General features: G+C 49.8%; 1 protein-coding gene across 6 annotated transcripts; it reads left to right on the top strand.

Moving 5' to 3' along the window:
• Positions 1-151: 151 nt before the first annotated feature.
• Klc4 (kinesin light chain 4) lies at positions 152-12,218 on the top strand. Of its 6 annotated transcripts, none has more exons than XM_074082153.1 (16): positions 152-231; positions 1,810-2,087; positions 3,054-3,284; positions 4,635-4,716; positions 5,281-5,500; positions 6,052-6,139; positions 7,628-7,729; positions 7,932-8,105; positions 8,432-8,531; positions 8,690-8,742; positions 8,953-9,023; positions 9,203-9,311; positions 9,945-10,085; positions 10,582-10,697; positions 11,049-11,109; positions 11,748-12,218. In XM_074082153.1, the coding sequence occupies exons 1-16, from the start codon at positions 174-176 to the stop codon at positions 11,796-11,798; spliced, it is 1,935 nt and encodes a 644-aa protein (XP_073938254.1). In that variant the 5' UTR covers positions 152-173; the 3' UTR covers positions 11,799-12,218. The 6 variants fall into 6 exon arrangements, with proteins under 6 accessions (XP_073938254.1, XP_073938253.1, XP_073938255.1 ...); XM_074082152.1 differs by having other exon boundaries at positions 155-231; positions 11,046-11,109; XM_074082154.1 differs by having other exon boundaries at positions 155-231; positions 1,805-2,087; positions 11,046-11,109.
• Positions 12,219-12,793: the final 575 nt, after the last annotated feature.

Here is a 12,793-nt window from a genome sequence, read left to right as displayed (position 1 = left end):
TACAAAAACCGTAAAAGTAGGCGGGGCGAGAACTAGAACCCAAGCGGGATACACGCTCTCTTTAGTCCTCTGAGCGTGTCCAAAACCAATCCCCGGGCGGCTCTAACGTCGCGTGACTGAGGAGCCGGCCCCGCCCCTCAGAGCCGTCAAAACAATTGCCTTGAGCGGCAGCCATGATGGACTTAAAGGGGCAGTACCGGCAAAGGCGGCAACCACACCAGCAGACTGCAGGTGAGTCATCGAGGGTACGCGTGGGGCTAAGGATTAAGATCTCCGTCAGTTTTTATTCCCGCAATTTCTGACAGATGAACAAACCCCTCTAAACAACCTCACAAAACTAGAGACTCAAAAACTCCGCCCCCCGCGATTCTTCCCCGCCCCTCTGCGTTCAGACGGACAGACAGCCTGCCCCGCCCCCTGCGCTACCGACTGACTGTGACCTCGGGTTGTGTGCTGTGGAGTGCTCTCCCGCGACGCGAATCGCGGCCGTTCGAATCACGCCTCCCTTCCCTCGGCCCCGGCCTATCTCATTCTGCTCCGCCCTGAGCCTCAGGGCAGGTTAGCAACCCGAGCATTCCTGAACTGCAGCCTCAGGTCGGGAAAACCAACTCCCAGTGCCGCCTTTCCCTGTGACCCCACAGCTACTCAGCAGAACCCCTACTCTGCCTGCACCATCAGGCACTTGGGAGGCACCCTAAGGTGATTCCTCTCCCAGCCTGTTAGTAGGTGATGGTGACAAAGCCATGAAAGTAATTGGGCCAGGAGTGACCAGGTCTTCCTCCTCACCCTTTCCCAGACACGCCCCCTGCCTCAGGTCTGATGAAATCGGTCTCTCACTCTTTTCTGGGGGAGAAAGTAACTCATCAGGCCTTGGTTGGGAAGATAGGGTGAGGAAGAAGGAGGCACATTGGTCGTCTCTGATGACCTATAGGCAGAAGGAGGGAGGGTGTTTGTCCTGGGTGGGGCTCTGTGCCAGGTCTTCTGGGTGGCTGTGAAGTGGTGAGAGAAGGGGTGGGACCGCCGGACTTCTGGACTTTGGGCAGGGCAGATCCTTCTGAATTCCTAGCTGCTACCGAGAGTTTCTTCCGGCCTTGGGCCTGAGTGTGCAGCCAAGGGCTCTGCTGTGTACACAGGTAAGGGGACTTCAAAGATGAGAAACAAGGCCCGTTTGAGGAAGTAGGAGGACAGCTTGAGTCCTGGAGGGTGGAAAGTTTGGGCTGAAGGTTAGTGGAAAGGGACAGGGCTGACCACGTTTGGAGATGCTGGGCTTAGTTCCATGAGTGACACAGCCTGGAGACCTTGAACCTTCTGGAGTCCTCTTACTGAAGTCCTTTAATGAAGGCTCTTGTTTTCGTCTCTTCCTTGTCTTCCAAGATTTAACCTTGAGACCTAGTCCTTCCTTTTTTGCGTGAAAATCCTGCACTATTTTCTGTGTAATTCCTATCTACTTTAACCCTGCTCTCTTTGAAACGCTCCCAATACCCTATAGTACTGTCACTTGTCCCCTGCTTCCTTTTTCTAACCCAAGCTCTGTCTCCAACTCCTGTTCTGTTCTGTTCTTAAGTCCTAAATTCTTTTGCTAGCTCTAAACACCTTTGTTCTTTCTATAAGTCAATTCTTTCCCCTCACCTTAGCTTTTGTCTTGTGTTGCAGGCTCTTTCCCTACTGGTCACGGTCTCTCTCCAACTGAGCCACAGGGACCCCATACTCTTGTCCCTTTATTTGGATCACCACCACCTTCTAACCAAAGTGCCCAGCTTCTTTCTCATCTTTACTCCTGCTGAATTCTGTTGTTTCTCCCTAGCCCAGGTGAGGTCCCCCTGGCCAGGATGTCAGGCCTGGTGTTGGGGCAGCGGGATGAGCCTGCAGGGCATCGGCTCAGCCAAGAGGAGATCCTGGGGAGCACCAGGCTGGTGAGCCAAGGGCTGGAGGCCCTGCACAGTGAGCACCAGGCTGTGCTACAAAGCCTGTCCCAAACCATTGAGTGTCTGCAGCAAGGAGGCCATGAGGAAGGACTGGTACATGAGAAGGCTCGGCAGCTGCGCCGTTCTATGGAAAACATCGAACTGGGGCTGAGTGAGGCCCAGGTGAGAGAGCAAGAGTAGTGTCAAGTGGTCCAGAGTGCATGGAGAACAACTGTCTGATTGGATGTTTTGGGTCACTTGGAATCACCTTGTCCTGAACACTTGCATTCATTCATTTATTCTGTAAATATGTATTAAGCCCTTACTATGTGTCAGGAATTCCTCTGGGCACTGGAGATAAATGACAGCAATAAAAATCTGCCATTTTGGAGCAGTACACAAATAAATACATAAGTAAATAAGTAAATGATTCAATATACCAGAGTGGTATAGATAAAAATAAATCAGGGAAGGGAATTAGGAGGTATGGAGAGCAGGTACAATTTTAGATAAGGTGGTCAAAAAAGGCCTCACTGAAAATGTTTGAAAATCTTTGGGCAAAGATTTGAAGGCAGGGGAATGAGTCATGCAATAAATAGAGGAAGGCAGTCCTAAGCAGAGAGAATAGCAGATGCAAAGGCGCTGAACTGCATGGTGAGTTCAGTGAACAGCAGGGGCCAGTGTGACTCAGTAGAATAAATGAGAGGAAACGAAGCAGAAACTGAGTCTGAGGAGTAATGGGGAGAGGAGGACAGATCACATGAAACTCCTTGGCCCCCATAAGGACTTTGCTTTTGCTCTGAGAGTGATGGAAACTGTTGCACTGTTTTGAGATTTAACTTGGCATCGCCTGGCTTCTGGGTTGAGAATAGACTCTAGAGAGTAACAAACAGAAGCAGGGAGGCCAGTGAGGAGGCCATTGTAATAGTCCTGGTGAAAGTTGGTGCTTGGCCTAGGGTGATAGCAGTGGAATGGTGAGAAATTGGATTTAAGGTATCTTCTGAAGCTAGAATGATTGCTACCATTCCCACCTGCTGGCTCCTCTGTGCCCCTGCCAGACTGGCCACTTCCCAGCAGGCTTCCCTCCTATCTGTTCCTCCCTGAATGCTGTCATCTAGAGATTGGCGCTTATAGGATGTGCTCACCTAGGTGATGCTGGCTCTTGCCAGCCACCTGAGCACAGTGGAGTCAGAAAAACAGAAGCTGCGGGCTCAGGTGCGGCGGCTGTGTCAGGAGAACCAGTGGCTCCGGGATGAGCTTGCAGGCACTCAGCAGCGGCTACAGCGCAGTGAACAGGCCGTGGCTCAGCTGGAAGAGGAAAAGAAGCACCTGGAGTTCCTGGGGCAACTGCGACAGTATGACGAGGATGGGCATACCTCGGTGAGCATGCAAATGTGGTTGGGCTGGGGATGGGCTGAGGATGGGCAGCTGGGACTACAATCAGGGCAGTTGCCCTATCATTCTCTGGGGCCAGCAGCAATGCCCCACCTGTCCCCACCTGGAAGAATTCCTTTTTCAGACTTGACACCAACTCCAGGTGAGGGGGGAATCAATCTTGACTCATTCAATCAACAATTAAATTCCTACTGTGTGCCAGGCATTGTGCATTTCTCTGGTGTAGGGCAGACAGTTCCTGCTGTCATGATTATAGGTTTGTCAGGGGAGAGAGACAAGCATCTGGACAGTTCCAATCCACAACCCCAAGTACCACAATTAGGGAAAGCAAGACCTTCCTAAAATGCACTCTCAAAATGTGTGAAATTCAACCCCCACTGAACAGGCATTTGTGTATCTCTGTATCTTATGCAGTGGGGGAATATATAAAGAGCTGAGTGAGCTCCTGCCTTCTCGAATCTGTAATGTATCTGTAGGGAACTAGACTTCGCATGAAAACAAGTATGTGACAACACAAAGCAGCAAGCACTCACTTTGGATGAGTAGTTCATCAGTGTGGGAGGAATTCCAAGGAGATAGGTCCCTGGAGGCTGCAGTGGTCTGAGAAGGCTCCACAGAGGAGGCAGGGTACAGGATCAGGCAGCATTTATATGTTGGAGTGCTCATTTGAATGTGTTAGGAGTTGGGATGGATTTTGAAGGATGATAATGGGGAGGGCAGGTGTCATAGATAAGGCTCCAGGGCTGGAGAGATGGTCTGTTCCCAGAAAGTGAGGGGATGATTTGCACAGGACACATTGGTGAAGCTGGTAGGAGGGTTGGAGGTCTTTGTAAAAGGTTGCAGTTCCTGATGGGAAAAGCACATTCTTCCAGTGTATAAATAGGTTAGACAACAAGTTCAGAGTAAGCAGTGGCAGATGATGGGCACAAGGCTGAGCTAGACACTTTGGTTACGTGTCAATGAGATCAGACACACTTCCTCCCCTTGGGAGAGACAGGACAGACATATAATCAATGTAAACACATAGGAATCAACATGAGGCTGTAATTATAAGAGTTGAGTGGGAAAGAGGGAGACTAGAGGATGGGGGTGGCTAGAAAGGGAACTGTTCTGGTATGAAGAAAGGGAAAGTCATGAGATTTTGTCCAAAGCATCTCTGGCTTTTACAAACAAGAGTGGTCTGAGCTTGTCTGGGCCAGATGCTGGCCTTTCCTGTGGACAGAGGCAGGAACATAGGTCTTTTCCTAGGCCCTACGTCTATCTCAATGATTTCGAGGCTTAGAGAGACCCCTGAAGAGACTACTGGGGCCTGACGTGCTGCTCCTTCCCTTCAAGGAGGAGAAGGAAGGAAATGCTACCAAGGATTCGCTGGATGACCTCTTTCCCAATGAGGAGGAAGAAGATTCCAGCAATGGCTGTGAGTCTGCCTCTGGACTTGGAGGGTGATGAGGGGCAATAGGAGGCTGGTCCCTGCTGTGGCCCAACCTGTGCATAGGATTCTCACCATCCAGAAATAGACTCTCCACTTACTCTGGAGATGGGCAGGGGCCAGCCTAGTGCTTTGATTTCTTAGCCTCCTCCTTACTCACCACCATTTATTAAACACTTAATATGTTCTGGGAATGCTGAGATGAGAATGTCACAGATCACACCAATAAGTTCATAGTCTAGTGGGAATGACCTTGGGCTAGGAAGAGCATGAGTTCTTCAAGAGAAAGAATGAAGTCTTCCTTACCTTTGCATAGCTGAACAACCCCTGGCTCATGCTTAACTGAGTAAATGTTTGTTGGATGAATGGATTATTGGGTGAACAAATGGGATTGTGATAGCAGAGGTACAACAGCAATGGAGGCAAATCTCTTTTAAGAGCGTGGTGGAGGGTGGCACAGAAACAAGGGGTTGGGTGCAGGGAGGGTGGACAGCAAAGGGAGAGGAAGAGTCCTCTGAAGAACTGTCCTGTTCACTTCCTGGGATGGGTTAGTGTCCCGTGGCCAGGGCTCTGCAGCAGCTCAGCAGGGTGGATATGAGATTCCGGCAAGGTTGCGGACCCTTCACAACCTGGTGATCCAGTATGCAGCTCAGGGTCGCTATGAAGTGGCTGTGCCACTCTGCAAGCAGGCACTAGAGGACCTGGAACGCACCTCTGGCCGTGGCCACCCTGATGTTGCTACTATGCTCAACATCCTTGCTTTGGTGTATCGGTGAGTGCTGCCCTCCACCATTACCCAGAATTTCCCTACATTCCCACCTTCATCCTCCTTTGGCTTCTGTGCCAACTCTCTACTGGGTGCCTCTTCTTCTTGCTGGACTGCCCAGATGTAGCCCACACAGTGCTTAGCTCTTACTTTTTCCATACCCAAGCACTTGGCCTCAGAGAATGCTCATTTCTCAGACTCTTTGCTGTTCTAGTCTCTAAAGAGTTCTTTTCTTTTCTCTCCTCGCCTTCCTTTCTCCTCTTCTCTTCTCTTCTCTCTCTCTCCCCTTCTCCTCCTTCTCCCCTCACTTTCTTTGTATGTCTCTGTGTGTGTGTTCTGTCTCTTGATTTCCAAAACTTGTGGACTTATTGGGATAGCCACCTGGTGTGAGTATGTCAGTGAAACCCTCTCACTGACCACACCAGGCTTCCTGTCTCCAGGGGAATCCTCAATTTCTAAATGCACCTCTGTTATCCCTAAGGGAGTGAGGGAAGGATTTCGTGTATGAGGAGGGCAGAGTTCAGGGTGACACCTGTTACTTTTTTTTCCTTTTCCAGGGACCAGAATAAGTACAAGGAAGCTGCTCACCTGCTGAATGATGCCCTCAGTATCCGGGAAAGCACTCTGGGCCGGGACCACCCAGCTGTCAGTATTCCTGGCCCTACCCCCACCCCCACCCCGCTTCCTCATTGCTCTTTTGGCCTCTCTTAGCTCCTCCATTTGCTGTCGTCATTCCACTCACTAGGGCTGCTTAGGAAGGAGGTAATAGCTCTGTCCAATGAGCCCAGTGGCTCTCAATTCTGAGACTCAATGACTCTTTCTTTTAATGAAAAATTTCCTGAAACTTAATTCATAGGTAATGTATCTAACCTATACATATGATTTCCAAAAAGTTAGCATGATACAATAATTAATACAAAGCAAGGAAAATAATTTATACTCGTATACACTTAAAATACTATAATAAGCTGGGTGCTGATGATTCATGCCTATAATTCTAGCTACTCAGGAAGCAGAGATCAGGAGGATTGCAGTTCAAAGCCAGCCCAGGCAAATAGTTTGAGACACCCTATCTCAAAGAAACTCATCACAAAAAAGGGCTGGTAGAGTGGCTCAAGGTGTAGGCTCTGTGTTCTAACTCCTTTACCGCTAAAACCAACCAAACAAAAATACTATAATATGATAAAAGAAATACAATAATAGCTGCATTGAGCACAACTGTGTTGGAAGGCGTAACGAAATAGTCTGATATATAACGAATAACGTTTAGATTAGAAGTCAGAGGGGTGAGCCATTCTATGTATGAAATGAAAAATAAAAGAACAGAAGTATGGGTAGATATTTGATCAAAATGCAGTGTTATCTAGGTGCTGGTGGCTCATGTCTGTAATCCTAGCTACTCAGAAGGCAGAGATCAGCAGGATCATGGTTTGAAGCCAGCCTGGGCAAATAGTTCCGTGACACCCCATCTCGAAAAAAATCTTTATAAAAAAGGACTAGTGGAGTGGCTCAAGGTGTAGGCCCTGAGTTCAAGCCCCAGTACCGCAAGAAAAACAAAAAAAATGCAGTTTTATAATAAGTAATCACAGAACATATTTATATGTATAAAAGAGAGAAATAACCATGGTAGGTATAGTTTGCCAAGACAAATGGTGGATTGTTAAAGGAGAGAAAAATGAGAAGTAATATATTTTTGGAAACGAGCTGACCGTGTGAAAATAATTCCCTATGATATGACGTGATGGGCAGGGATGATATATCTCAGAAAGCATAATTCCTACCTTGATATCCTACCAACATGTCAGAGCTTCCACTCAGTGTTTGAATGTCTGGCAGGACACTCAAAAGTTGGCAGAACTGTCTCACACATGCAGAACATCTGTAGTGTTCTTGTCTCTCCATTGGTAATAATGCCCTAATCTACTGCAACCAAAAACACACCTTCAGAAATTTCTCAAAGTCCCCCTAGAGGGCGATACCACCCCCATGGACCCTTGAAACCATCTAATTCAGCAGTGTACCCTCCCAGCCTCTGGTTAGGAGTCCATGCCTCTTGATATTGTCTTGGTCCCTGCTGTGTGGAAGAAACTTCAGATTCTTCTAGCCTTTGATAGGGCAGGCCTCTCTTTGCAGGTGGCTGCCACACTCAACAATCTGGCTGTGCTGTATGGTAAAAGGGGCAAATATAAAGAGGCAGAGCCACTGTGTCAGCGGGCACTGGAGATTCGAGAAAAGGTACTCACACCCTCTTTCCAACCATCCTGGATCGTCCACATTTTCAGCTGGTGTACCCCCTCCCTCTCACTTCTTTTTTTTCCAACCCATTTATCTCTGCCTTGTTCCTTCTTCTGTTTCCTTCCTTCTGCTCTCCACTTGTGCAAGCACATGTGCACACACATAATCATAGCCATTTATCTGCTCCTTTGCTCCTTTTCAGGTCCTGGGAACCGATCACCCAGATGTGGCAAAGCAGCTGAACAACTTGGCCCTATTATGCCAAAACCAGGGCAAGTATGAGGCTGTGGAACGCTATTACCAGCGGGCACTGGCCATCTATGAGGGGCAGCTTGGGCCGGACAACCCTAATGTAGCTCGGACCAAGAACAACCTGGTAAGGGAAGGAAGGAGAAGGTGGGTGGAAGAAGGAAAGGAAGGGCCACCTAGGCCCCAGACTCCGGAAGCATCATAATGGGTTACATTATTCTCACCAACTTTGTGCCTAACTCTAGAGCTGCCTTTAGAGGTGAGGGAGACACTTCATTCCAGTGGCAGAAGTTTCAAGCTTCCTGGGAATGGGGAATAACTTTTACCCTACAACTGGAAAAGGATGTATGGCATGGATCTCTGGGGGAAGTCAGAGACAAACTCCCTGAGTTTGGCTAAAATCCTATTTCCCTCCATCTTTCATTCCTGTGTTTTTTCCTTCCTGCTTCCCAGGCTTCCTGTTACCTGAAACAGGGCAAATATGCTGAGGCAGAGACCCTGTACAAAGAGATCCTGACCCGTGCTCATGTGCAGGAGTTTGGCTCTGTGGATGGTGAGTGGCCTAGGGAAGGGGCTGGAAGGAGGAAAAGGAATGCAGACTAAAGTTGGGTTCCTTTAGTCCAGTGCTATTGGCCTCTAGGTCCTGGCTCTCCATATACTATCTAGCTCTCTTTTCTAACCTCCCCATTCCACCCCATGTATCACTCTCAGATGACCACAAGCCCATCTGGATGCATGCAGAGGAGCGGGAAGAGATGAGCAAAGTGAGTGGGGGGACCCAGACTGGGGAGCCCAGCCTAGGAGCCTGAGGCTACCATGGCCTCTGTTTTGCTCCTTGCATTAGCCCAGATACTTACTTCCCACCCCAGCCCCAGATGCATAGCTCCTTCCCTAACCCATCCTACATCCTAGCCCAAATTCAGCCAGCCCCTCCAGCATCTCTGTACTCTCATCTCTGACTTCCTCTTCTACAGAGCCAGCACCATGAGGGCGGCACACCCTATGCTGAGTATGGAGGCTGGTACAAGGCCTGCAAAGTGAGCAGGTAAGCTGCCAGGGATGAGCAGTTTGGTCTCCGATGCCCTCCGTCCAAGCTCTGATCCCAGCCTCCTAGACCTTTTTCCTTTTACCCTTTCACCTTCCCTCAGTCTTAGCTCTGTTCCCTTTTCTCCCATTTCCTTTGCTGAACCATTCTCCTTGCCTTCCCTGGTCTTACCCCCACAGCCCCACAGTGAACACTACTCTGAGAAATCTCGGAGCTCTGTACAGGCGCCAGGGAAAGCTAGAGGCAGCTGAAACCTTGGAGGAATGTGCTCTGCGTTCCAGGAAACAGGTCAGAGGGGAGGGGAATGAGGTTCAAGAAGGAAAGACCTTGGGGACAAAGGACCAGAGAGGCTGATGGGGTGGACAGGAGTTAGAGGAAGATGAGGTAGTCTTGTGGTTGTGGTGGTTTCTAAGTGTGTTCTTAAATCCAAATCTGCTCTTTGTGGTCAGGATGCCAGGTTCAAGACTCCCTTCGCTAAACAGAGCTATAGAGGGGAAACCCTGGCCTTTCACATGGGTAGATGTGGGTGGTGCTGGTGAAGGGCGTGAGATTGAGGAGAACCCTGAGTCAGAATTTCCCAAATTGTAGGTCTCGCTGATTAGTAGGTTATGAAGTCAATTCAGTGTGGGCTGTAGCTAAAAAATGCATGTATGTACATACAGGAATGCATTGTAAATAAAAAAGATGAGTACTGCTCAGTAGTTGTGTACTGGGACATAACCAGGAGGGAAAAAAACGTTGTCCTTGTAGTGGCTGAAAAAAAGATTGAAAGCCCATCCTGAGGAGTGTTTTTTGTTGTTGTTTTGCTTTTGGTGGCACTTGGGTTTGAACCCAGGTGCCTCACGCTTGCTAGGTCACTTGAGCCACTCTTCCTGAGGGGTGAAGAAGTAGGAAGTCCCAGCTCTTTTCTTTTCTTTCCAGGGCACCGACCCTATCAGCCAGACCAAGGTGGCAGAGCTGCTTGGGGAGGGTGATGGTAGAAGGACCTCCCAGGAGGGCCCTGGGGACAGTGTAAAATTCGAGGGAGGTGAAGATGCTTCTGTGGCTGTGGAGTGGTCAGGGGTAAGTCTGATCAATGCTCCTTGGTCTCTCCTACCTCTCCTGTGGTTGGTGGTGACAAGCTCTGAGCCTGCCTTTCTCTAGGTTCATGCAGGTTATGAGGGGTTGCTGTCCCCTTTCCAGTTAGCACATCTAGGCTTTTAATACAGCCTAGATGTTTTCAGTCACTGGGCTTTGGGAGGTGGGGCACATGTCCAGAATAAATGGCAGGAGTGGACTCAGAAGCAGTCCATGCTAGGCGCTGGTGGCTCACACCTGTAATCCTAGCTACTCAGGAGGCAGAGATCAGGAGGATCGTGGTTTGAAGTGAGCCCAGGCAAATAGTTTGTGAGACCCTATCTTGAAAAAACCCTTCCCCTCCACCCAAAAAAAAAAAAAAATGCTGGCGAGGTGGCTCAAGGTGAAGGCCCTGAGTTCAAACCCCAGTACCGAAAAAAAAAAAAAGAAGACAGTCCCCATGGGGTCCTTTTAGCTTCCATTGTCCATCCCTTCCTGCCAGGATGGCAGTGGGACTCTGCAGAGGAGTGGCTCTCTGGGCAAGATCCGGGATGTGCTTCGTCGAAGCAGTGAACTCCTGGTGAGGAAGCTCCAGGGGACTGAGCCTCGGCCTTCCAGGTACACAGTGAAATTGAGATATGGCAAAGCAGGCGAGTAAGCCCTTGTCTGCAGTGCCTCTTGGCCTCTGATCTCTGGAGCAGTGTCTTGGAGAGATACGCAGAGGAAGTCAATGGAATGGCCATGGAGAGAAACCTGAGGCAGAAAGGGGCGGGGGGGGGGGGGTTGGGAGATGAGGATGATGTTGCTACCTGAGATGATGTGCCTGGTACAGATAAGAGTGTGGGGGAGTTCAGGGTTGGTAGGGAGGTAGTGATTTGATTCCCTGTGGCAGGGCCCAAGAGGCCTGCCACTTTAGGACCACTCAGAAGAAAGAGAGGAGGCCTCAATTCTTTCTTTCTCCATTAGCAGCAACATGAAGCGAGCAGCCTCCTTGAACTACCTGAACCAACCCAGTGCTGCACCCCTCCAGGTGAGTGTAGTGTGGTGAGGACTGTGGTGGTTGAGAAAGGAAGGACTGCTAGCAAGCAGGCCCAGGGGGAGTCAGGAAAGGAGGAAGAGGCTTCTCTGTGGTAAGCCAGAGAACTGGAGCCCTTGAGGAGTCAGGATAGCATGCTGTCGGGGGTGGTAAGCACTGAGGGACAGTTTCAGGCCAGACATAGTAGCAAGTGAATCAGGAGGGGACTAGGAATTGATGCTCCTTAAACTGGTACTTTGGGATTATGAGTAATTCAGGAATGACTTGAAGATACTAGTTCCTTCTCCTGCAGCCTCCTTATTTCTCACCTTGGATACTTAGTAATCAGTGAGAAAAAAAGTAATTTCCATTTGAGAAATAGCAATGATATTTTAATGGAGAATGGCCTCTTGTATCAACTCATTCAGAGTATATGCTAGTATTCTTATGCCTCTTCCTTGTAGTTGCTCCAGCAGACTGTGGCCTTCTGCAAAATCCTAGCAGAGGCTAACCAAAGCCTCGGAGCTTGTAGTTGAGGTTACAGGTTCCATCCTAGGTCCAGCAGATTGCAGCTATGGGATGGATGGACCCAGAGAGATGGTATTCAGGAGACTAAGGTCCATGGGGTGATGGGTTGGTGGTGTCTTTTTCAGGGCTCCCGGGGCCTCAGTGCCAGCACCATGGATCTCTCTTCAAGCAGCTGACATTCAACCCACCCTTCAGGCCTGCTGGTCCACCACAGGCCTCTCAGCATTCCCTGTTGCTCCTGACTTTTTCCCATTCCAAGGTGGGACAGTGAAGGGGAAGCAGTGTTTCCGAAGATTGAAGATTGCTGCTGCCTGTAGGGTCTCAGCTCCCTCCTCAGGAACTCCCCTTAGGAAGGACCCTCAGGATACACTTTCCCCACTCTGGGGTCCTCTAGAGTAGCTGGCTCTGAGGCCCTCTGGGTGGGTAATAAACAGGTATGCATCTCAGAGATGCAGCCTGCACAGCTTTTCTGTCAGAGGGTTTGGGGCTGGCCAGCCAAGCTATCTTGTCCTGGCCTCTCATTTCCTCTCCTCTGCTGCCTCACTTCAGGTCCACATATTTCACATTTCTTAAATAAAAGAATCAGGTAACCTTTCTATTATTTGTCCTGATTGAAGAGGGTAAAAGCATGGGCTGTGTTGGGGCCTTCACAGAATGGTGAGGGCAATGATGGATGGGGCAACAGGAGGACTGTTGATTCTTGGATCTCTCCGCTTTCCCTCGTTTGTACCCTTTCCAGCAGGGCCTGGAGGAAGGCGTCTGGGGGTTGGGGAAGGAGGCCCACAACCCAAGGAGAAGGTGCTGTGGACTTGGTTGTCAGGGACATGTGGTGGCCATGTGGCAGGACCCTGGAGTCCTGGCGCCACTTCTCCTGCCTGTGAGGCCCTCTGTGGCTTCCCCTCTGCCTCCCAGCTGCTTGGGGGAAGGGAGGTCTAAACAGGCCTGGGGGGCCCTCCAGAGCCAGAGGGGGACAAGGCAGTATCCATCGCCTCTTGCATATCCTGGAGGCCTGTCAGCAGCTGGGGCCCATCTTCTAAAGCTTGACTCCTCCTGACCCGCCTCCTACACCCCTTGCTGCTTTCACAACAAAGAAAGAATGTGGGGGTGGTGATGCTGGGGGTGGGGGTGCCTGGAACAAGGTCTGTGCTGGGCCTCCCCACAGCTGGAGACT

The sequence above is a fragment of the Castor canadensis genome, chromosome 8 (assembly GCF_047511655.1).
Source record: "Castor canadensis chromosome 8, mCasCan1.hap1v2, whole genome shotgun sequence".
In the NCBI taxonomy this organism is placed as follows: Eukaryota; Metazoa; Chordata; class Mammalia; order Rodentia; family Castoridae; genus Castor; species Castor canadensis.
Note: the sequence above shows the minus strand (reverse complement) of the source record. Positions and strands in the feature narration are given on the sequence as shown.

Excerpts from the sequence above, each read along its gene's own strand:
- Klc4 (XM_074082152.1), top strand. The coding sequence starts at position 174 with ATGATGGACTTAAAGGGGCAGTACCGGCAAAGGCGGCAACCACACCAG. Across the intron at positions 8,532-8,689 it reads GGAGTTTGGCTCTGTGGATG|ATGACCACAAGCCCATCTGG; the intron begins GTGAGTGGCCTA and ends TATCACTCTCAG. Across the intron at positions 8,743-8,952 it reads AGCGGGAAGAGATGAGCAAA|AGCCAGCACCATGAGGGCGG; the intron begins GTGAGTGGGGGG and ends CCTCTTCTACAG.